Source organism: Diadema setosum, chromosome 14 (genome assembly GCF_964275005.1).
Source record: "Diadema setosum chromosome 14, eeDiaSeto1, whole genome shotgun sequence".
NCBI classification, from domain to species: Eukaryota; Metazoa; Echinodermata; class Echinoidea; order Diadematoida; family Diadematidae; genus Diadema; species Diadema setosum.
The window spans coordinates 21,120,556-21,145,018 of record NC_092698.1 but is presented as its reverse complement, the minus strand read 5'-3'; the positions used below and the strand labels follow the sequence as shown (position 1 = coordinate 21,145,018).

Here is a 24,463-nt window from a genome sequence, read left to right as displayed (position 1 = left end):
TAAAGCAGTATGATTATCATAATTTCTGTAATTTTGTTATGATTGTCAGAGTCACAGTGGCAGTTTTCAGGTTTGAAAAATGCCTACTTATTTTATTATTATTTTTTTTTTTTTTTTTGGGGGGGGGGGTCAGAATTTTAGTGTGTTTAACCCGTTGAGGACGGACTGATTTTGCTAAAATATGCATTTCCCATAGACTCCTGCCCGAGTATACTCGGGACTCATCCTCAATGGGTTAAGATTTCAGTGTTTGGTCATCCTTCCACTGTTTTTATTTCGTTTTTTCCCCCCAGGTAATGGAAAAATCAAGAAGATGGTGAGCATTGAAGGAAGGGATGATGCCTGCATTGTGGAGGAACTCTGTGTCACACCGGTAAATATCCTATAGGAAATAACCCCTCTGCAGTGAATGAATTCTCCCCATTTTGCCATTAGGAACAATAGCATTGGATTGTACCATTTAGTTGTCAGAGGGGAGAGGACTCATCCACATGCTTTTGCCCGTAAACATAGTATTGTTTGGCTAAGGATTCCATTATCAAAGCCCTAGTTAAAATGTTATCATATGTCAGTCTTGACTTCTAGTGAAATTACCAGAAACATGAGAATAGTAAAGAAACACTCATCCAAAATCATGAGAGCTGAAGCATATGTGGCTTCTTGAGTCAGAAAGAAGTTTACACCTGTGAGTGTTTTACATCACTTCCTGGTCTGGTTTAATGCAATTTGCCTGTGGCACACAACATGTACCATGCAGTGACAATGTTATCTCTTCTCTGGCTACCTACTGCCTATTTTCTGTAGAAATGGGAGTTGTTCGGGTTACAAAGAAAATGGTTACCTTTGCCAACAGGGATAACAATATAAAGCTTGTTTCCATGAAGCATGGCAAGTCATTCTCATGAAGAAGACTACTCTGTGCAATCACATCTTACGTGTGGAAATGTGCGCACGGTAAAAGTATTCCAGCATAATCGAGTTATGAAAAAGTACCTCCATTTTAAAGGTTATACTGCTTGTTGATTTCTTTTTTCCCTGCCATGCTACCATTGTTCATTATTCAAATGACAGTGTAAACACAGGCAAGCCAGAGTCTGGTGGAAATTTCTCCATTAATTTATAAAACAAACTGCTGGTAAACACAACAATAGAACAACTGAGATAATTATGGCAAGTGTGATACTGCAAAGCAAGATATATTTTTGCGACATGTAATTTTTGCGAATTTGAGTTGCTGGCCTTTTTTGCGACATGAAATTTTCACGAATTGTCACTGGCATTCAATGCATTAAATATAGACAAAAAACTTTTGCGTGTGTTAAAATTTTGCGAATCTTGGCATTCCTGAAATTAAATTGCATGCGATCATTCCTTGTTTTACAGTAATAATATTTGAGCAGTTTTTGTGCGTTTTGTGAAATGCTGCAAATCAACTTATTTGGCATTGCACTTTATTTTTTTTCTCTTTCTTCGCTCTCTCTGTCACCATGCAGATGCACAAATGTGATCCACTAAGGGCGCTGAAGATTGACAAAGTCAAGGTGAGTCTTTCTACCACTGTCAATCGAAAGCTGTCATGAGGGTCGAGATGTGATGGTTTAAAAGTTGGAAGATTCGAGGAGGAAAACAGTGTGTAGCATTGATGACAGCTCTAATCATATTCCCATTTGTCCGTCACGCACGAGTTCTGGTTTTCAGATCGATGCCTGGCCAGGTATGTGGCCAAAAGTATTAAGCTCATACAAGGAGGGAAGGCAGAAGGCTTTCGATTGGCCGAGGATTGGAGAACGCAAACATTTTCAGCCGGCCGGCCGGCCAGGGAGCTGTGTGAAGGCGTGACGCCCAATCCTGGAATTCCTCCCACGTTTGGTTTCCGCACCCGTAGCACCCGCCCGTATCCCATGATTCAATTTCCTGGCCGAATGAAGGAGGCCATTGTGGTGCCCAATTTGTCAGCTGGCCAACATGGCAGAGGGTTTGGGGTAAAGGGTGGAGGAAGGGGTGTGGGGAGGGGGAGGGAGAGGGGTAGTTTTTAGTGATGAAGACCATTTCGAGTTTCTCTGTCTGTATTTCCGGGGGGGGGGGGGGGGGGGGGGGGTGAGAGTGATGCGCAGCGCTTCTTGCTAGCCCTAATCCCACAAGACATGAATGCTACACTCATTTATGACTGGACCACTCCACTTTCATTTCCTGTGATTTCCTGCGTGGAATCCCGACCAAATGTGACACTCTTCCACAGAAGCTTTTGCAAGATGAATGATGCATCTGTGAAGAGACTGATGTTTTTGCCGAAAATCCACTCTGAAATGATCCCATCGCTTTGCCAACTGCTGCCAAGGGAGAAAAAAAAAAAGAACAAAGGAAGAAAGAATTGATACAAGGGCCTTGTGCCAATTTGATGGCCCTTTCTCCGAAGTAAGCAAAGCTCATAGTGGAATTAGCCAGAAAGGTTGATGTATTCTATTGTTTGATGTGAACAAAATGAGATGGCGAAACACCATTTTGAGTGTTCTGCTATTTGTATCTAATTTTCTCGGTTTCCAAGCTTCTCTGTCTTGCGTTTTTCTTTTTCACTCCATTTTTCACTCTCTCTTTTTTTTTCTTTCTGTGTCTGTGTTTGTGTGTGTTTGTTGGTGTGTGTACTTTTTGTTTGTGTCCGTGCAAGTTTTTTTAATCCTGTAGTCAAGTTGTCATCACAATTCATACATGTGTCCTTGCCGAACAATCATGCTAATGAAAGCAGACCTGCTTCCCATTCGTCCAAGGTTGCATTCCTCTACAAGCCCCGAACTCACACACACACGCCGCCCACCGAAGCAGAACGCTAAGTGCAGAGTTGGACTTCAGCAAAGAGTGCTTTTTTTTTTCCTTTTTTTCTTTTTTGGTGGGGGGGGGGGGGGAGAAAGATCCTGAGGTCAAGGTGCATCCGGACCACTTGGTGCTAGCTCCGTCACCTCTAGTGGACAAAATTTCTCCCGGGATTAGCAGGGAAAAGCAAAATAGGTGTCCCCAGAAAATTGACTGTTGACGATGTCCCTTGCTTAAAAATAAAAGAGAAAAAAAAAGGAAATATGAATTATTCTGAAAGGCCATGATTCCAGCTGTAGAAATTTCTTGACAGGGTCGGGTACCCTCGATTTTGTCCTAAGTGGGTGGAGATGAGCTTAAAGCATTCGACTCAAAAGATCTGTCCATTTTATTCAATTCAATTCAATTCAAAAGGGTTTCATTTAATGAACTTCAATGCAGGTAAAAGTAAAATGACATTCACATTTGCAAAGTACAGTGTATATCAGATACATAAAAATGTAATAAATGTGTGATACAATTTAAAGTGATATTAATGATTTTATATACACTGCAACGATATCACACACACAAAACAATGCATGTCCAAGATTTACTTATATTTGTTTAGATTTAATTGTCAGACACAAGTAACGTAGACAAGATGGGAAAAACATGTCATTCATTTCATTCACTGACTCTCCTTCTGAAGCACAAATAACCACAAAACAAGGTATGTTGCCACTTATGCTTTTGCAGTGAAGACAAAACAATCTTTTCTCTAACTATTGGGTGCTTTGAGGATATTCATTCTTTAATTTATCATATCAATGACATGCAAATTGTGCAAATATCAGGGTTTTTTGTGAGAATGATGAATTTTACTGTGACTGGTCTTCTGTAAGTGCGTGGGTAAACAGTTGCTATGTTTATTGAGTTTGTTTGGGGAGGGTTTTTTGGTTGTTGTTGGTTTTTTTTTCTGAGCAAGAGAGAGAGAGCTTTGAAAAGAAAGAGAAGGGATGAGATGGAATGAGAAGCGGGTGGGGAGAACTTGCCAGACTGTCTGGTCTGGTAGGGATGATGCAAACCGCAGATGTCCGCCTCCGCAGGTCTATGTCCCTCTCTCCCTCTCTCCATCTTTCTTTCTCCCGGTCGGAGCAGACAGCTCCGGCTGGGGATGAGTCTGATGAAGAGCAATGGGAGTCGATCTCGCTCCCGTCCCCGGCTTGCCCAGGTGAGACGGTTTTGGGCGGGGTAATGGGGCGTGAAATGATGTCAAGTTGGATCCACTCGGGGTGGAAAGGATGTTGGGGAGGTGACTCATTCCAGGGAATGGAAGGAGTGAGAAACAAAAACCAGGAGGATTTGATGAGGGATACGAGACGTGGCGGGAGTTGGACAGCCGAGCGAAATTATGATGAGACATGGCGAAAATGCAAGGCGCAGTCATGCGGACATCATGTTATTGATTTTGTCTGTGTGCGTTTGCGATGAACCGCGCTTTCGTTGTTCATTGGCCATGATTGAATCGGAAGACGGGTCCGTTTCCTCCCCTCATCCGACCGTGAGATGCGAGTAAATTGGTTTCATGTTCCCGAGCGCGCAGAAATATATGTACCCAATATTTGAAAGTAGGGAAAGATGGGATATGAATGATGTGTTTCTCTCTCTCTCTCTATTCACAAGATGAGTTTCTCCATACTCTGTATACAACCCCCCACTTTCCCCCTCTTCATCCCAAACCAGTCACCATGTGTGAAGAAAGGTGCATTCTCGCACCCTTGTGAGACGGAGAGGTGTGTAAAACCCAACTTGACAATTTTGGCACCCGAATCGAACCCAGCACAAATTCTTGCAGATGTAGACTCGGCATATGGTATATCCCCTTTCCCTTCTCCTACCATTCCCAGTCCCTCCCCCATCCTCTCAGAGAGGCTTGTCCCCATTCTTCCCTTTCATCTGCGATCCTTTTGCCGCCATCGACCCGTACTAGCCAAAAGAAGTAAGAAGACGAAGAAGAAGAATTCTAATCAAAGAAAGGTGTGAGGAAGGGTTGTGTTTCGCACCCTAGTTAGCCCTGGATTTGAAAAAGAGACATGCCTGGTTTTGATATCCTAAGGATACTTAGCCGTGTCCCATATACCTGTTGGAAATCCATGGTACGCCATTCCTCTTTTACTTCGCTTTTCTCTCTCTCTCTCTCCTTGTTTCTTACTTTCCTTTTTTTCTTTTTTTTTTGAGATTCTAGAACATGTCCTGATTCTGTTGGATGCAAGTGTTTAGACATAGAGAGGAATTGTCACAAAAGAAAAAAATCCTGTGAAATGAAAAAAGACTATTGTAGCTTGCATTTTATGCTCATGTTAATAGTGTGAGCATGCAGTTATGCTGTAGGAGGTTTGTTAGATCACACCATTTTCATCTCTCATATTGTGCTTGTTTTTTGTCATTTATCATGTGTCTTGAAATGTTAAATGCTGCCCGAAGTTAAGTCTGCTTTAAACAATGATTTTGTTCTGCATTTCAACCCTTTTATCATTGATGTCTACCCAATGATAATCAGAAGTGACTATTGGAAGCTTATTTTAGTAGTCTTTTTTTTTTTTTTTGCTAGATGTTTACAGATGTGAGGTCATTCAAAATCCTTCACTTTATTAAAATTTCAGTTGATTGTAAGTGCAATATCATTCTATAGTCCCGTGTAGTCTCTCAAAGAGTATATAGTTACTATATGTACCAAGGAAAACTGGAAGACAAAAATATGAGATCAGAAATAGAGTCATGCCAGTGACTGGGACATCAGTTTCGGGAACTTTGTCAACAGTGTGAAAGGTGCTCAGCCCAGTGTGGAGAGCTGGTGTCACCCTGGTTAATTGGAAAAGGTGCGAGAGGAATTCTGGTGTGCCACATAGGCATACGGAGAACAGAATGGCACCCAGAGATGGAGGGAGGGGGGTGGGGGTGGGTAGCCCTTGTGTTACACTCTAGCCTTAGCCTCTGGTGCATTTAGCAGGCACCAGGTGATAGGAATATATCCCCAAGCCATGTAAAGGTTCAGTTCATTGGACAACGTGTCCATTTTGAGTTTGATCGAAGCACAGTTTGATAGAATAGTCAATCTATTTTCTGTATTGGTACATTTCATCTGCTTAGAAATTGAGATTGCTCTTTTTTTAAACAAGATTTGTCATCATTTTTAAGTGTATATAGTCATTGTGTAGGATACATGATTATAGTGTAACCAGAGATAATAATTTAAGTTTTGCACCAATGTATTGATAATTGCATAGTATACATCCAAGGAGGAAGATGGAATAGAGACCCAAACAAGAGAAGGGTTAATGCTTAAAAACAGATTTGTCTTACATGCAAATTGAATCGACTGACAATCACCGGAGCGTGCAGCGTAATGGCGCGTGGATAAGTGGGAGGGAATAAGGGGGTGTTGTGGTTGTGTATGTCCTTGGCACTCCCCCGATTGGCTCTCTCATCGACCCAGCGTGCCATCTTAGAAGAAAGAAGGCAACAGCATCACTCCACGCTAGTTGAAGAAAACAAAATGATCAGTGCCCCTCCCGCTCCTCATGTAGATCGATTTAAAGCTGAGCTGAGTTAGTGCAAACCTCTGATTATTTTTATTATCTGTAGGTGATAGTTTTCAATCATTAAAAGGCCTTTAAAATGTTTTCCAAAGCCACCTAATCAAGGTGCTAAAATTATTGCATTATATGATACCAAATTATTACTTCACTTTAAAAAAATAAATAAATAACAAGTGTAAATGAATATATTATATACACACACAAAAAAAAAAAAAAAATCTGATGAAGCCTCTCTGGTTCTCATGTGCAGCCAATGATATAGGAGATGCTCATTTGTGATTGCTTTTGGGAAAAAAACAAAACAATAAAGCAGGAATCCTCGTCTCACAGGAAAGAAATGGATGGAAGAGAAGACATAAGGGAAGGAAGGAAGAGCAGGAGGAAGAAGGTTGAAGGGAAGAGAGGAAGATATTGAGGAAGAATTAAAGCCAGATGTGGATAAGGATGTGGAAGAAGGGAAGGAAATAAGAAGAACGTAGAAATTTTTACGGAGAGCAGAAAAGAAAAGTGGACGCAGAACTGAAAATTTAGTATTAGGAGAGATTGAGAAAGATCTCGCGGGGAAGAAGAAAATTGTTTGCTCTGAAAGTTTTGCTAAACCACTGATAAACATCAAATTGAAAGGAAATTACTGATATATCAATCTAATTGTTTGCATGTTGATTTATCACAGGTAGATAAATAATTTCTTCCTGTAACATGCTGGTCACGTCCACTTGACGATGCATCTCTCTTCAAGTGCTGAATTAAGGGGTCCCAATCAATCGGAGACGATCGATGGAGAGGACATTTATCAGATTCTTAATTTGATTTCGCGGCACACAGGCATCCTGTTTACCGCTGAAAACGGGATCCCAACAGAAACAATCCGAGCAAAATATCGAGCTGAGGCTTTGCCAAGCTAACCGCTATCTAGGGTATGATGGGATAGGAGGATGACAGTCTCAGATATCATAATTTTTGTGCAAAGTTTCAATTAAACTGTGATGCAACGTGACACACATTTCCATTAGCTACGATGTTTATCCATCTCTGCGAAAGGAAGCATAAGGAGAGGAGTAGCACCAACCCAGATGAGGGGCAGAAATTAAAAACAGTTTATTAGCTCGGCTCCGGGAAGTAAGGGCTCTGAGAAAATCAGGTCGTGTGCCAGGCCTCGATATCTCTGGAGAAATCAGCGGCGAACCTGACATTAATTCCTACGTTGCCGATGCCTGGCGAGTTTTCGACGAAGACGTGGGAGCGGGGGATGAGAGTCCGTAATTAAGAGCTCACTCGCACACTTCGTCCTTGTCTCCTGGTGCTGTGTTTTTGTTTGCAAAGTCGAGGAATGAGTGACCGGCGAGTTCATCGAGACTGATTCGCACTCGAGTTCAGCGTGCGGAGAGATCTGATGGTTATTTGCTCTGCCAAGACAGTGCGGTTATTTTTAGCAGATCTGCTCATTCAACATGTTAACTTGCATATAACCTTGATGAGAACTTAACTGTGTTGCACTGATGTAGATGTGACGTGAGGCAGAATTGAAGTTGAATTTGTTTGTGGAGGGAGGTGTTGCTACACAGGTACTGCAAACATTTGCTTGCCTTCAGTTACTTTTTAATCATATCACTGATTTCACACATAAATGCGGAGAAGGCCAATTAGACGATATTTGTTTTAGTCTGTTCATTTTAAGACAATTGAATAATCACTCTTTGTTTTTTCCCCTTCTTCCTTAACCTGCTTTTCATTATTTCCCCTATTCCTGTCTTTCTATTATCATCTGACTATTTTCTTCCCTCATTTTCCAACTGTTTCCTTCATTTCTAAATCTCACACTTCTCATTATCTCTTCTACCTCCATTCATATTTCCATTTCTCTCTCCTCTCTCCCTTTCCTCACTCTGTCTATCTTTCTATCTATTCATTTACTGCAATCTTTTTATCCATCTATCTATATCTATCTATCTATCTATCTATCTATCTATCTATCTATCTATCTATCTATCTATCTATCTATCTATCTATCCACCAATCTGTCTATCTGTCGCATCTTCCTGTGTCTTCGCCCCACATAGAATGCCCTTTACATAGGATTGCCGGAGGCAGTGGTGAAGGTGAACGTTCAACGCTGCCACCAGTTCGTAACCCAGAGGTGAGTCCATCCCTGAGGCGATCTTGGGGCAGAACCATACGTCTGTCCTGCACACCTAGTCAACCTGTGTCCCAATGCTTTAATAGCTGATGTATGAATTCTCTTTAAAAAAAAAAGTGATCTCTCATAAGTGAGGGTACAAAGCAACACTATGGAATATATGTAATTGCACAAGGAAGTCTTGCTTTACTTTAATACACAGTGAAGGTCTCCTTTTTGTTGTTGTTCAGATATTTTCTCTTTTTTTTTGGGGGGGGGGGGTATGAAACATCAAGTAATTCAAATATCTTTACACAAACTCTCACATTGACCTTTTTTATTCAATATTCTTCCATATTTACAATACTCTTTTCTTAATTCAAGGTAGTAAACATATTTTCTCCCCAAGGATATAGGATTTGAGTATGATCTGTAAACTAAGAGAGTTGTGCTGATTTTTGCTCCATAATCTTGAAAAAAAAAATCAGTTTATTTTGAGTCATAAGATAGATGATGTTTTGTATTCTGTTGACCATCATGTGGTGTATACAGGCAGTGCTGTAAATACATTAAACACAAACAGATATGCTTTCTCAACTTCTCAACTTACTTAGTGCGGTAAGGGCTGTGGCATGGTCTATCCACAGATATTGGGTTGATTATTCTGTGGGATTGTGGTGGGATATAAGGATAGAATATACCCTCTCTCTCTCTCTCTCTACATATACACTGTATGTGTATCTCTTTCTCTCCCTCCCTCTTATATGCAGGGAATGCCTGAACGTGAGGGATCCGTATTGCGGTTGGAATCAACTCGAGTCTGCATGCACAACATATCCAAAGGAGTGAGTATACAGAACCGCTAGCTCTATATCCACTACTCATATTACATCATGATATATACTCAGTGAGATTGGTACATGAAGTATTCAACAAGGAACCATTGGGCAATATTTCATATTTGCTATGCATATCCACAAGCTAAGAGTAATATTATGATGTCACAATTGTGCTTTGTTTGGCTTGTTTATTCGCTGCCTAGAGTGATTTTTTTTTTGGGGGGGGGGGTGGTGATGATGTTGTTGTTGTCTTGTACTTGCCAGAGATCATGTTAGAAGATTTAACTCAAACAATTGGACATGAGGTCTGGGTCTAATTTGACTTCATTAAACATGCCAGACACATGATATTGTCAATAAGTAGGTATAACTATAGTTAAGTTTTACGTGGGCGTACCTAAGCACTATTCAGGCCGGTGTCTCTTTATACTGGTTGGAGTCTAATGACCCTCAGCGCTGAAATTTCCCTGTGCCGGCATCGTACTCGAGCGTGAGCGAGCCCGAAGAATCGTCGTTTCATACAGAGAACAAGATGACATCTCTCATGATGACATCAGTGGACATGCTCTTAGGGGAAATAAAATTCATTATGTGGATCAAGATACATCATTCATTGATTGAGTGCTAGCATTCGATACTGTGTTGCTTGGTAGTGGTGTCTGGGAAACAAAATGAACAAGGATGGTACAGTGTAGAGAGGAAAACCCCAAAAGGACCTGCAAATATGTCCAGTCGATCCATCCTACCAAGTGATTCCTTCATTCCCATTCTCTTTTTTTTTTTTTTTCTTCATCCTCTTCATTCGTCTTCATTTCTCCGTCGTTGTAGCTCGGAAGACATGTCAGAATGTATTTCTCTCGGATGCCTCTCAGATAGGAATCCGATCTGGAAATGCCGTCCCCACGAAACGCGGCGTAATTGTTTCAGTGTGATGCATGTGACGGCGGAATCCGATCATCCGTATCACTTTCACTTGCTGGGCGGTCGGGCAAGCGGGGCTCTCTGCCTCTCGTTTGCGGAGCCGTATCGTTGCGGAGCAGACGATGACGAAACGGGGACTGAATCGATGAAGACTGATTGAGTCTTAGTGAAGAAGTTTTTTAGCTTTATGGAAAGGAGAAGGGCAGGAAAGGGGAAGAAATTAAAACCAACATGTCCAGGAGTTTAATCTCCGTCTGAATGTCTGCAGCTTTTTTCTTTCTGAATGGCATGTGGCCTTTGCACTATATGACTCTACATGGTTAAATTTTGTACTTTCCCCCTGGGTGAGCCATATGAAATATATCCCCTTTTATTTTGTATCTAGTTAACCTTTTTATTTTCCCTTCCATCCCATTTCTTCAGCTATTGAAGCTCATTTTGTCATGGGGGGGGGGGGTTAGGAGGGGTAATTTTTGCCCATTTTTCTAGTATTTGAAATGACTATCACATTCATTTGGAGTTGTTTGGTTATTGGTCTATATAAGTCTTGACACAAACAATATAAATTTTGTTCAACCATTCTTCCATGTTTTTATTTTTTCTAACTGTTTGGGTGTTCAAATTCAGATGTGACCATCCATCTTCTCTCCTTTTTTTCTGTTTTTTTTTTTTTTTGAGAGAGAGAGAGAGAGACAGAGACAGAGAGAGTCTGACTCTTGAGCCAGGAGTTGGAGTGCCTGTGCTCTCAGAGGTTTCCAGTCCATGGTTTCTCAGCACATTCTGCGTGGCGATGTTGTAGAAGGAATGCGGGGAGCAGTGTTAAGGAAATCATTGTTAGCTGTGACCCCAGCCTGACATTCTGAAAATCCGCTAGCTGCATCCTGCTTAAGCGAGAGAATGTTGATAAGAAGGCGTGAAGAAGGCCAAAAAAAAAAAGTGACAAAATGGTCTGAAGTATGCAGGGCACTTGTGAAACAATACACATCCTAAAAGAGAGCGAGATAGTTCTGTGAGAGGGAAGTTTCTATCAGGCCTTTTTTTTCTGCATCGTTCTTTCTTCTTCATCTTCTTCTTTTTCCGGAATTGTCGCCACTGAACTTTCACTGACCTCCTTGCCTGAGGATCCAGGCTTCGGAAGTTGAGTTTTGATTTGGGGGTCCGTGAGCCGCCTCCCTTAGGAGCACACCAGCTAGGCCAGTACTGGCATCGGTTACATGGATGGAAATGCCCCAGCTTGTAGAAAGTGTTTTTTCAGGGAGGATTTACTTCTCCAAATTCTTAGTGTTGATTTTTCTCTTGGACACCCTGCCCACCCCCACCCCGCCAAAAAAAAAAAAAAAAAAAAAAATGTAATCTGGAATAGCCTTTTGATTTACCAGGGTGAAAGTAAAGTCAATAACTTCCATGGTTACTCTTAATGCCACCTTTTGATTAGATTTAGTGATGAAGCAGTTCACCTACAATATCTTTTCAAGGAGTATTTCTGAATAATGAAATGATATCCAAAATATACATCTGCACATAATTATTAATACCTATACTAATTCGATTATGAATGACCATATTTGAGTATAAGTATTGCTGTATATATGTGCATCTAGTACATAGATTTTTAAAGAACTCTATTGATAGAGTGATATTTATGCCTACCCGTAAGAGGGCATTTGGTATGAAGAGAAGTATTACAGTTCTAAATGGGACAGGACTTTATAAGAAAGTGGAGGAGGAGAGAAGAGGAGAAAGTGAGAACAAAAAGATAATTGAAGAGGAAAAGTTAGAAGGGCAGAAGAAAGGATTTGGATAAAGTGGATATGGTAGTATGGATATGAGTTATGTTTACTGGCACACACACACACACACATGTAGTAGTAGTAGTAGTTGCATATCTGTTGTTTGCATCACGTTTCTCACTCTGTCTGCCATCTTGCGCTCCTGGCCTTGAACTCCTTTCATCTCCATGGCAACGCAAGTTCGCTGGTCCCCCATCAGTATGCGAGCGATGTGGAAGAATTCGGTCTTACAGGTGGTAGCCCCTTCTTGCATGATGCCTTCCAAAGCTACAGGAAATAGCAGCATCAATAAGATTCAATAACCTTAGTTTGTTGTTTTAGACAATCCAATTGTATATTTAATTTTTTCATTTCTTTTTTTTTTTTCCTTTCTTTCTCTCCTTTGCAGTCCTGAGGACTTGGAATTCTGGATTCAGGAGATGGTTGGATGTCCCATAGTAGACAACACAGGTAAAATTTTCATTCAATGCATCACTTAGATTGAACTTTTGGAATATTACAGGGACTTATGTTTGTTTCTCTAGTGAGATTGATTCTTTTTGACTGACATAAAGGTATGACTGATAGATCATGATTTACAATGCTTTGTGCAGATATGTTTACACCACAAAGAATCACTAATCTTGTGACACTCAAGTATGGAATATCAATGTTAACAGAAGACAATTCGTCACAGCAAAATAAGGAAAATATTTATCATCCACCTGTTGCAAATTGTGTTCTTCATGAAAATGACATCCATTGATGCCTTTTATTGTATCAAACATAAGAGCAAACTGCATATTAAACATGTACAGTATCTTGCTGCAAAAATGTCATCAAAGTTCTTCTCTAAATTTCTTCCAACTCACAGTGGACGGTGGTTTCGGCCAGTGGTCCAACTGGACGCAGTGCACTGATCCCCAGGGCCTGGAGGCGTGCATGTGTCGGTTCCGGGACTGCGACGCGCCCCGCCCCCAGTGCGGCGGAGCAAACTGCATCGGAGAGTACCAGCAGGTTGCCAACTGTACAGGTAGACCCAAGAGCACCAGCACGGCCGTTGATAGTTATCGACCAGGTACTTGGATGCATGTCTGTGCATTTTGCCATCCATTTTGTGTTGCCATCTTCAAGGTTCTAATGTTTCCATCTCCTTGTTCCTTGTTCTCTTTCTCTCTATTTCTCTCATCATTTTCCCTTTCTCGTTGTATTTTCCCCTTATTTCAGTCTAATATATCAGATATTCTGTCCCTATTAGCATTCTATATTTAATGGTATCTTTTCCCTCACTTCCTCTCCCTCTATTTTCCCTCCCATATATCCTTTTCACTGATTTCTTGGTGTCATCCTCATAATAAGTGCAATGCTGCATCAGTCGAGGTCATGAGGGAAATAAAAAAGGAGACATTATGTCGGGTCGAATGTAACCATACCTTTGATCTGATAGTTTTGTTTTGGGTTTGTTTGTTTTTTCACTTGTGAATATTTATGATGATGCAAGAAGTTGCATTTTATGTCACCCAAAAGCCGCACATTTCAGTCTTGTTTGTGTGTTTTTTCATATGCCCCATCTGTCACCTTAATCATTTCTTTCCCAAGTTAGTGTAATATAGGGACTTCTAAGACAAACTTCGGCAGCATATTTTCAAGTCACTGGTCATTTTTTTGTTATCTCTAACACTGTCATGAGAAGTTCAACCTCTTTTGTGGTCCTTTCTTGAAATCAATAAAGTAGAGTTTTTCATTGTCCTATTTCTAACAAATCTTCAGTGTTGTCCTGAATGTAACATGCATTTATGATGAGTTTCTTGAAGGGTTGATTAGCACAATTTGTTTCGCATCCACCTCTGCAATGTATAGTAATGCTTCAAAAGTGTTACAGAAAATGGACTTCTAACACCTCATTTATTTTTCCTCTAAAGCTGAAACTTTTCTTGATTCTTCACTGAATGTGTGTGATGTTAGGTCCTTTCAGGTTTTCTCTTTCTAAAGAATCCTTTGGGACGTACTGTTCACTCAACTTCAAGAATTCTCTAAAATGGTCTATTCTACACTTATTTCTTCATGCATGACCAGCTTGTAAATCTAAATCTGACAATGTGATTTTTAAACAGAATGACAGCATGTTAAACTGGTGCATCGCATGGTTCGTGTACATAATGCAACCATCTTTTTTTATCCTCAAACTTGTCTCTGTTGAAAACAATATTAAGTTCAGTCAATGAAATCCTGAAAATGGTTATGTGAGCACTGTGGCATGGTTAGGGAGCATTTTGGATGCCATGATGGTTATGGATTATGTATAGTTTCTGTTGAAAATGAGACAGATGTAGAGTCTGATGAGAGAGGGGAAAAAGTCAGTGCATGGTGTCAGATTTTGAAGACAGTGAGTTTTGCAAAAGATATGCAACTTTAGCATGCAGGCACTTCCTTTTCCGTCTTTTACTTTTGCATTCTCTTTTCCATCTTTTACTTTTGCATTCCATCTACCCTAAATGTTTTATCATCATTAGACATCATCTTTAGTTTATCATAAACAAATGGTCATTTACGAGATATGCACTTGAAAAAGAAAAAGAATTCCACATTTTGCACCCATCAGACACCCTTGTCCAGGGACAAATTGTAAAATATGACCAATGGCTGTATAATGGAGGCCATGTAAGATAACCCTGACAAGTCTTTCAAACTTCAGGAAGTCAGACGTATGTCATGCATATATGCATGCTGCATAAATTAGACTTTGTGGAAGAATCAAGCACAATATATATACTGTCTACTAATGAGGTATTAAAAATGCCCATTATCAATATATGTGTTACGCAAAGCTCTGCATAATAGATCAAAAATTATTTGAATTTGGATTAAAATGCTAATATTGTTTAATCTAAACATGAATTGGGTGTAGGATGTTGTTGCTTCAAAGTCTTTGTAAAATCTGAGTCTTTTGAGTATGGTATTGATTAAATGCAGGCATAAAACATACAAATATGTACCTTACAAACGTACACTTGTTCAGGATGGAGGCATATATATTACAGACTGTTTGGGTCAAAACATTAGGTGTTTGCTATACCATTTTGAACAGTCCATTTTTTATTTGGTGTATAATTTATTGGGTTTTTTTCTTAATGACAGGTTTCTGGGGTGAATGGACCTTGTGGGGGCAGTGCTCCGCCCCTTGTAATGGTGGGATCCAATCGCGCGTCAGGGAATGTGTGAACGGACAGGCTTGTGTGGGAGATTCCACTCAGACAAGGGAGTGCAACAAGCAGACGTGTGAAGGTAAGGCCAGAAAGTATTCATTAATAATCTGAACATTACTCTCTTAAGAGGAGGGACATGAAAACTGTCTGTTTTTACATTTCATTAAAAATGATTTTTCTCTTGTACCCCATATTTTGATATCAAAACACATGATTCAATGGAGGCATAATTTTCATAGATGATCCTGAGGCCATATTGACAGCCGTAATAAGTCCAACTGTATCAATTGGTGTAATAATCAGCACCACACCCGTTAGTTGCCTCTGAGTCCTGGGCAATCCAAAAAGTAAGCTTATTCTATGATGCACTCATCTCAGGGGCATGATACAAGTGTACATGCCTCTCTAAGATTTGTGATCCCATGATGTGGAGAGAGGAAAGACCATATAACTAGTAGAGTGATGCTTGGGAACACCCATTAAACAGTGGAAGTGGTTTTTAGATGTGCCATTAGACTGGAAGGATTCAGTACCATCAGTAATGGATGCAGACAGCTTATTACCATGGAGACCAGAGAGTGAACACATGGTGTCCCCCCCTCCCCACCCTTGGAGTTAACTACTAAGTTTTAATGTAGTCAGTCAATGATGCAGAAAGACCGTTGCCATGGAGAGAAGAGAGGTGATGCATCTCTTATATCTTTCTCATCGGTACTTTACAGCCAAAACATATAGTTCTCGCATGCCTGCAGAACTGTCAATTTTTGCTCTAAAATGTACACATACACATAAAGAATGTGTGAAATAATGCTGTAATGATATGATGTCAGTTGGGTAACTATGCCAATGCAAAATATTAGCCAAAAAAGTTCACCAGATGTAGTACAGTCTCCTAGAGCATACGCGATCATGATTTGCAACATAGTTTTCATTATCGATCATCAATATAATAAAAAAATGAGGCCACAACAGTATCCACCGATCTTCCATACTAAAGTGAATCGCATGCAGCTTGTTGAAAATTACAATCGCTGAGGCAGGATTGATACGTAATCATGTATTGTTCTACCTACCCACTACCGAATGGGAGAGCATTTCATTGATAAAAGTCGCATGCATACAATCAAAATCATTTTACACTTTTGATCTCAAAATACCACAAAACGCTTAACTTGTTATCCTGGCCAATTGCATTAGCCAGACAAGTTTCTAGGTAGAACCTTTCAATATATTACAAGCAAATTCCAAATGTGAGAAGATGAACTTTGAGCCTTTCTGAGAACTTAGTTTTATAGCTTCAACTTCTCTGCTTCAGTTTTATCATTTTAAGGATGTAGACAGATTGTTCACTGTACCTTGGAGACAGAAAGAGAGTGATGTCTACTGTCTTTCTAAAATGCCGGTACAGTATATCCCTTTTTTTGCATGGTCAATTTTTTTGCAGAAATACGTCACCCCACGCAGTGGACTCCTTGGCTCGTCCACAACGTGTCCGAAGACGGCCTCCTAATGCAGCGGTTCAAGTACATCTGCCGAGCCCAGGTCCCATCAAAGACCATGATCTCCGTTGGAAGGCTGAAGAGCAAATTTAAGTTCTGTCCCTTTGGCACAACTACCCGGGGTTGCTGGGCCGACAGTGGTGAGTGGAAAGCATTGAAATATTCAGGGAGCACCCTGAATTTTCATAGTTTGGGAACCGAGTTACCAAGTGGTGTATAGTGTAGTGTAACATGAGCGATGTAGTGTTAACAGCTTTTAAAGTGGTGTTGATTGGTGTCATTTTGGCATAGGGCTACAAAGCTTTGTAGTCATGAAGGTGGTGTCATGAAGTAAACCCCATAGTGTAACACGGTATAGTGTTGCATACGTGTTTAGTGGTGTAGTGCGATATACATGAAACTCAGTGCGAAGTGGGAAATCTTCACACAAGCCACAAAACAACAAGACCAGTGGTCACATCATATGTGCACAAGTGATGATATTAAGTGACAACAAGCAGTGGTCAGATGCAGTTCAGAGCTAAGGTGTAGAATATGGACAGTGATACAGAGTGTGCCGTCCAAATATGTCAACGTTGGTGCAAAATTGATCCACACATAACTGTTCGCATCAAATAAAGAAGATAATCAGAGTGATTGATAATGATTACAATGATATTGATGACAAGTTTATTGCTATGGTATATGAAAGGAATACACTGTAGTGATGACATGATACACCTATAGGCCTACTGATGATATTGGTGATGATAATGATTAGGGTCATAATGTTGATGACTGTCGTGGTGGTGGATGGTTTGGTAGGATTTGTGTAGCTGGCCATGATAAATTGTGAGATGATAAAAGGTGTAGATTCAGGCTAGTCATGATGATGGTGATAAAACTGTCTACAAGGGGACTGTACCTTTTAAACATGTAAACAAAACTTAGCACTAGTTGTATAGATCCATCACATTCAAACTCAAGTTTCTTTTACATCTTTTGTATAAGTTGATGATGTTCACTGTGTTGTTAACACTCACATGTTGATTTTCAGTTGTTGAATGCCTTGCACTGACATACTGCTGATGTGCAAAAGTTTTCCAATCTTCATCAATGAAAACTGCATGAATTGCATTAATTGAAAAAAAAAAAATGAATTAATGTTTGTTCTGTCCAGTGTGTAGCCAACGGCTAAAAATGTCAGTCACATGCAAAACAGAAGTCATTGCAGATTCTGCGGTGAGCGTCCAAGTTAACAGAGACTGGTTTGTTAACCATAACAATTAACAAGTTGAAACTTATTCTTGATGCAGACAGTTGTCATCTGTTGCCTTTTCATTCTGATAACACGGATCAGGGAGCATGGTTTTTGGCTCTAACAGGAAAGCATTTTTGGAATTAATCAACTAACAATGGTCAGACTGTTTGCAAATACATTCCGTGACATATTATCAAGAGGATGTTAAAAGCCAAATCATTTTTGCCCTACATTGCAGCAAGGACTATTCAAAAAAAAATCATACCAATCAAATATTTTGATGATTTTTCTTACATTCATCATCCATCATCTTCAATGTATATGCAAAAGTGTAAAGTTATATAGCAGGATAACAGCATTCCAGAGGCAGTACAAAACTAACAGCCGAATCAGCTCACAAGGGCATGTCACCAGTTTTGCTCTGTCAACGTCACTTCAGAATGATAGGCGAGTGGGAATGAACAGATTACGAGTTTGTTTCCTCTTTTAACTCATCATTCTAACATGCCCCTCCTTTCCCCAACTCTCCTTTCTCTCTCTCTCTCTCTCTCTCTCTCTCTCTCTCTCTGTCTCTCTTTTCAATCACCTCCCTCCCTGAATTCCCTCCCTTCCATCCAATCAGAAAATTTTGGTGGCTGGACCATGTGGTCACCATGGCAACCGTGCAGCTCATCCTGCGGTCATGGCGTGCAGGTCAGGCATCGCAACTGCTTCCCGGACAATGCCGAGTGCACTGGGCAGTTCGTTGAAAAGCGCGACTGCTTGTTAAGCATCCCTTGCCCAGGTAAATATGAACACATAGTCGTGATGAATGTGCCTTCTCCCAAGTGCAAACCGTACCCCCTCACCTTTCACCTCTGTTTACCATCATCTACCACCCCTCATGATCCCATTGTGGTGGCCCTCATCCTTATGATACCCCTCCCCCCTTCCAGTTCTTCTTCATCTGTTACCCCATCCTTCTACCCCCTCCCCTGCAGAATAAATCGTCAGCCACCTGCCGTTCATTGTCTTGCCACAGTACCTTTACGGAATGCGCTTGAGGACATGAGATAACTGATGTGGTGTAATGAAACATTTGCTGCTTTATATGTATGTAACACACATTTGCCTGGTATTAACTTGCACATCACATGTCTCAGGACCTCCTCTCTGAGCAAATTGTGTATACCCTATCTCATCAGTTTAGATGTAGAAAGGCAATGAAATTGAAAATACCTAATTGACTGTCGGATGCCCTCTCTCTTCTCAACTGTTGTTGTGTTCCGTTGTCTGTGCCCTCTTCAGATGTGTTTTGTAAATACATGCACTGCGGAGATCTACATTTACTAGCCTAGATATGTTATAATGTTTATACATGTCTGTTGCTAGAGAACCAGCAGGGCATTAACCCCAATCCTGAACTCTGCACAGAGTTGAGATCCGTTAACGCCCACTAGGTTCTACACCAACGCTCTTTGGTTTAGTCAAAACGTTATCTCAACATGCCTTTCTGGACCCTGTCATGAACGTTTCACCAGTTAACGGCGACTGGAACTGCTGGGGCGAGTGGAGCGCCTGCTCGGTGACCTGTGGGAAAGGGGTGCGGCGTCGCTCCCGCGAGTGCAACATGCCGGCACCCATGCACGACGGTCTTGACTGCGTGGGCGAGGCCACGGAGGAAGAGGAGTGTGATGAAGGAGATTGCAATAAGCAAAACCTCTTTGAATGTAAGTGGGACTGTGATTTGGACTCTCATAACTCTCTCACTGTCAATTAACAGATGAATTAACATATTATCACTGGCAGTGCATATGAACAGGTTGCTTGTGAATATCATAGGGTCAGTGAAATTTTTCCTTTTGTCATTTTGTTCTCAGCACATACTTGATACTTTTATTCAGACTGTCTAGTAAGATTTGATGTCACAAAGTTTTCAGCTCTCTCATCCCCCCCCCCCCCCCCGACTAAATGGCTTGCCCATAAGACTTGCTGCTCTGAAGACTATCGAAAGTTTATTTCAGCTTCTTGTCAATCGGCACATTGGTACCGAGCTTGTTGCTTTGAATTTGAATTGAATTGAATTGCTTCACCCTTTCACATGCAGTTAAGTGTGGTCTAAGATGGTCTCAGATGATCAATTGTGTTTGAAGATTTGGTGGAACTTGCAGTAAAAGTGAATTTGTCTGTTTCATTTTAACAGAACAGGTGCGAAGAGATAATAGAGACAAAATTATGAATTATCGTCCAGGCAGAGCACTGCATTCTAGCTGAAATCTTGTCTATTTACCATTCTTTTCTATGTTGAATTCTCTAATTTGAAACAAGAACAATTCTTTTTGTCCAACAGTACCTGATTGGCCAGGACTCTCTGTGAGGTCTGGTCTACGTCCATCCGACCCTTCGTCGGAGGCCAGCGAGGGCTGGAAGGAGTGGAGCAAGTGGACCTCCTGCAACCACAAGGGGCGTCGGCACCGGAGTCGCAAGTGCGAAACGGCTACGCCCAACTCTGGCCAGTGCGTGGGCTGCATCAAGGAGATTGCGTGGTGCTTTGGAAATGGTAAGGGAGATAAACGGATTCACACACCGTGCACTAAACCCATTCATTTCCCTCCTGAGATTCTGAAATGCGCATATAAACTGTGTGTAGACCGCATCAGTTTTCAGTAGCTAATGGGACAGACATACCATTATCTTAATGTGTTCCAGGGAAAGAGGGCAAACTTAAATGGTAGGCAGTATGTCTCATGTTTGTAGTTGTTTTTACAGATGCTTCATTCCAAAGAGTAAGAACACTTGTTGAATTATATAAGGAGTTTTGATGTAGAATTGATACTAAGAAAAAAGGAATGTCATTCTCAGATGTGGGAAAAAGAAAAGATATGATACTGTACACGCCATATATTCAGCAAGTTTGATTTTGTGCAAATCAGGACTTTGCAACAATTTCACGTGTGGTTAAATTCACGATCATGGAGTACGCTGAAGGACAGAGAGTGTACATGTGCACGTCGCATTCGTGTCAGGATCAGAATTAATATTTATGCATGTCTTGAAATTTGTGAATAGCACCAGACTCGTAAAATTCACAAAAATAAAATCCCTGTGAAACATATTGCGTATATATATATATATATATATCCCACAGTAGATTTGCTTTGAATGGCATCAGAATGATCTCATTCATTCCTTCCTTCATTTATTTTTTTCATTTCCAACAGAAACATGTAAATATATTACAGAAATTGAATACAAAGATTTCATCATATTACAAAATAAATACTCAAATTGCTCCTCCTTCCCTCTGCCACCTCCCAGGAGAGGACTCACAGTCCTCCATCTTCCAGGCTCCAGAGGTGCAGCGGCTCCAGGCCACGCCCGCCAAGTGCCCCTCCCAGACGGAATCCATGGAGCCCCTCTATTTCTGCGTGGTGGCGCTGGTCTCCGCTGTGGCCGGTTCCATCATGTCCCTCTCGGTCTACGTCTCCTGGCACAAGAACAACAAGCGTCGCCAGGGCAACCACCCCGACTACGACGATGAGGAGGATGACTTCGGCGACATGGGCCAGTACTCGGACTCGGAGTACTCGTACGACGGCAGCGAGACGTCACCGGCGCACATCACGGCGAATCCCGCAGATTCGGACAACGAGAGGTGAAGAGGACGGGAAGATCGAGGCAAACGGATTGGAGTGGTCCCCCCTCAGCAAGACCGAGCAAATTCCAAAATTGAAAGTACATGCACACTGCATAGTGAACTAAAAAAGAAAAAAAAAAGATCCCAAAAAGAGTTTCCGAGCTAGTTGTCGTGCTGCAAAGCTAAAATTGAGAATGTGACGTTACATGACGCCATTTAGAATCCTCACCTTCGGAGCAGTGGATTATTCTCTTCTGTGATATTGTGCACCTTATTTATATATACATACCTATTTTTCTCGTGATTTTTGACCATATCTTGAGTGATGTAATCATCGTGTAGTACAGTGTGTCTGTGACGAGCAATTCTGATGGGTGGATCCATCTTTAATCTATGGAGCAAACGTTAAACTGTGTCGGACTCCCTGCAGCGTTGGATGAGACAAGCGAAAATCTCTGACTGCCATCTATGCAAAGACTAACGTGCACATTTTTATTCTTCAGAAGGATCAGTGCGAATGCCAGACAAGACGATGAAACCTGCAGAGACTGACAACTAGGATGGAGAAATGAGACTTAATGTGTGCAGTCATAAAATCATGACTTGTTGGTTTTATTTTTTAAAAAGTACTTAAAAAGAGTTTATTCATTGTCAGATATTCTGATGCACTTTAAAATTGATGTACTTATCACCACAGCTATGCGTTGCATTGTCCTACCGCAGTTGGTTTGCTTTCTGAGGGTAAAGTATTACAGTCAAAGGGGAAAAAAATGTAATAGGATGATCCCAGTGATGAAAACGTGAGGATTAAACCCTGGTAGATGCAGTAATTGGTGTTGTTTTGTTTTTTGTTTTTTTTTCAATATGTGCATGTAGGATCTTCATTTCATTATTTATGATATCAGCAATAAATTTCCTTTTCATTGGAGATCTAATTTTGAATTTATCAACCATAACATGGAAGTAAGACATGTATATTTCTGTATTCATTTTTGATCGGTCTTGTCAAGTTTCAACATGAATAATTGCATCTGATTTCTCGAAATATGCTTGTGAAATAAGATGATAGAGAGATGTTTGCATTTTGCACATCAGCATACTATTGCAGGAATGCATTCTTTCCTGTTTGTTATATAATATATATATTATTATATACGTCACCTGCAAGCGACAACTTTATATAGATTAACTGCCAACCTGAGAGTAGCATGTTCCAGCATCATACGATTTATCCTCTCTCTCTTGCTAGTTTGTTCGTTCAGCCTCACATTTGCACTGTACATAGCTCTTATTTATATCTGCAATAGTCCCCATCCTGTGCTGTTGCCTCCAGTGTACCGGTAGTTCTCACCAAATGCAAAATGTTTCTTTTGTTTTTGTCTTTTTCCTTGTAAATAGCCGAGGCTTTTGTTGATTTTCTTTTCTTTTTTCTTTTTTCTTTTCTTTTTTTGGGGGGGGGTTGTGTTTTTTGGGGGGTGGGGGGTGGGGAGGGCTTGGTGAGTCTTGTGAATATCGTGGCATTTGAAGTTTGTTGATGACAAGGGAAAGCATTAGATCAATGAAATGAAAATCAGTGGAAATGTTGCATCCCTCCACTCTGCGGTCCGGTCCTCGTAAGTGTGAAAGTGCGTTTGTGTGACCGATTCATGTCGAGTTAGCTATGCAAGTAAATAAATCATATCATCACTTTGCTGAGTATGATCTGCAGCTTTTCATCAATCCTTTAGGGACCGTGCTCCTCCTAGCTTCATTTTCTTTGGCTTGACTTTTCCTCCTCTTCTACTTTAACTCTTGATCCATTTGGCTGTGCTTACGCTTTCATCTGATGAGCACCCAAATCCCTTCCCCCCCCCCCCCCCCCCCCCCCCCCCATCACCCAGTGATCTCTCCTTATCGATAGGGGTTCAGCTGCTAAGTTATTCTGCTGTTAGCAAGTTATCAGAGGCCCCCACACCTCGGTAAACAGTAATTGATTTGAGAGCTTGTTTAACATGCCGTAGCCCTTTTAGTTAAGACTGATATGAATCTAGTGATTGAAAACAGATTTTCCTGGCTCAGATCATACCACTAACTCATTGAGGCCACTTGTTGACTTGTCCATAGCAATAACAAACTGAAAAAAAAAAGATTAAAAAAAATAAAGGCTGCAAGCCCAACTTTTGGCAAATGAAGTGGCAGCACAAATGATTTATGATATTATTTTCTCTCATCATGTCCCAATATATATGTTTGTTAGTTTGTTGTTGTTTTCATTTTTATCTGGTTGTATGTATTAAAATGTCAATATGGTATTCTTTTTAATATGCTGTTCAAAATGTCTGTATTCTGACAGTGGTATTTATTTGCCCGCTTTGTTTCTTAAATGTCTTACCAAATTTGCAGCAAGTGTTGAGCATAAGCAAAGTTCTCTAACTAGTAAAAGTTAAGAGAGATTTAAAGAGAGAGGGAGAGCGTGTGTGTGTGTATGTGTGTGTGTGTGCGTGTTTCTGCGTGTGTTCATGAAGTAAAACTCACAGCTGTCATTGTGTATTAAGATAATGTACAAAGCCAGACAACTATATATCGTATTTATATTATTGTAATATATACTGTAATGAAATTGTACAGGTTGCCTTGGCTAAATATACATTTTTGTACTAGGTGGAAACTGAAACAACAAAAGCACATGTCAACATTGTGACTTTTTTTACAGAATCAGGTTTCACACAAAAGAATATTTTTGTGGATTTGTATGATGTATTGTGTGTATATAATTATGTAAACTTGATCATGTGTGTTCAGAATATGTAAAAACTGTAAAACAAAGACAAGAAAACTGGCCACTATGGTGAGATAAGGTTAATATTTTTATTACATTGGAAAAAAAAA

General features: G+C 40.6%; 2 protein-coding genes across 2 annotated transcripts in view; both read left to right on the top strand.

Annotated features, from left to right (window-relative positions):
• LOC140238204 (semaphorin-5A-like) overlaps positions 1-17,807 on the top strand; it is a 134,440-nt gene extending 116,633 nt beyond the window's left edge. Inside the window, exons 12-20 of the mRNA XM_072318141.1 lie at positions 294-373; positions 1,494-1,541; positions 8,450-8,526; positions 9,276-9,350; positions 12,444-12,505; positions 12,909-13,112; positions 15,173-15,319; positions 16,685-16,879; positions 17,776-17,807. Coding sequence (XP_072174242.1) covers positions 294-373; positions 1,494-1,541; positions 8,450-8,526; positions 9,276-9,350; positions 12,444-12,505; positions 12,909-13,112; positions 15,173-15,319; positions 16,685-16,879; positions 17,776-17,807 — 920 coding nt within the window. The remainder of the gene's footprint in view (positions 1-293; positions 374-1,493; positions 1,542-8,449; positions 8,527-9,275; positions 9,351-12,443; positions 12,506-12,908; positions 13,113-15,172; positions 15,320-16,684; positions 16,880-17,775) is intronic.
• An 801-nt stretch (positions 17,808-18,608) lies between these two features.
• LOC140237555 (semaphorin-5A-like) lies at positions 18,609-23,011 on the top strand. The gene is made up of 4 exons (XM_072317491.1): positions 18,609-18,763; positions 19,500-19,688; positions 20,309-20,518; positions 21,277-23,011. The coding sequence occupies exons 1-4, from the start codon at positions 18,622-18,624 to the stop codon at positions 21,615-21,617; spliced, it is 882 nt and encodes a 293-aa protein (XP_072173592.1). The 5' UTR covers positions 18,609-18,621; the 3' UTR covers positions 21,618-23,011.
• The last annotated feature ends 1,452 nt before the right edge of the window (positions 23,012-24,463 follow it).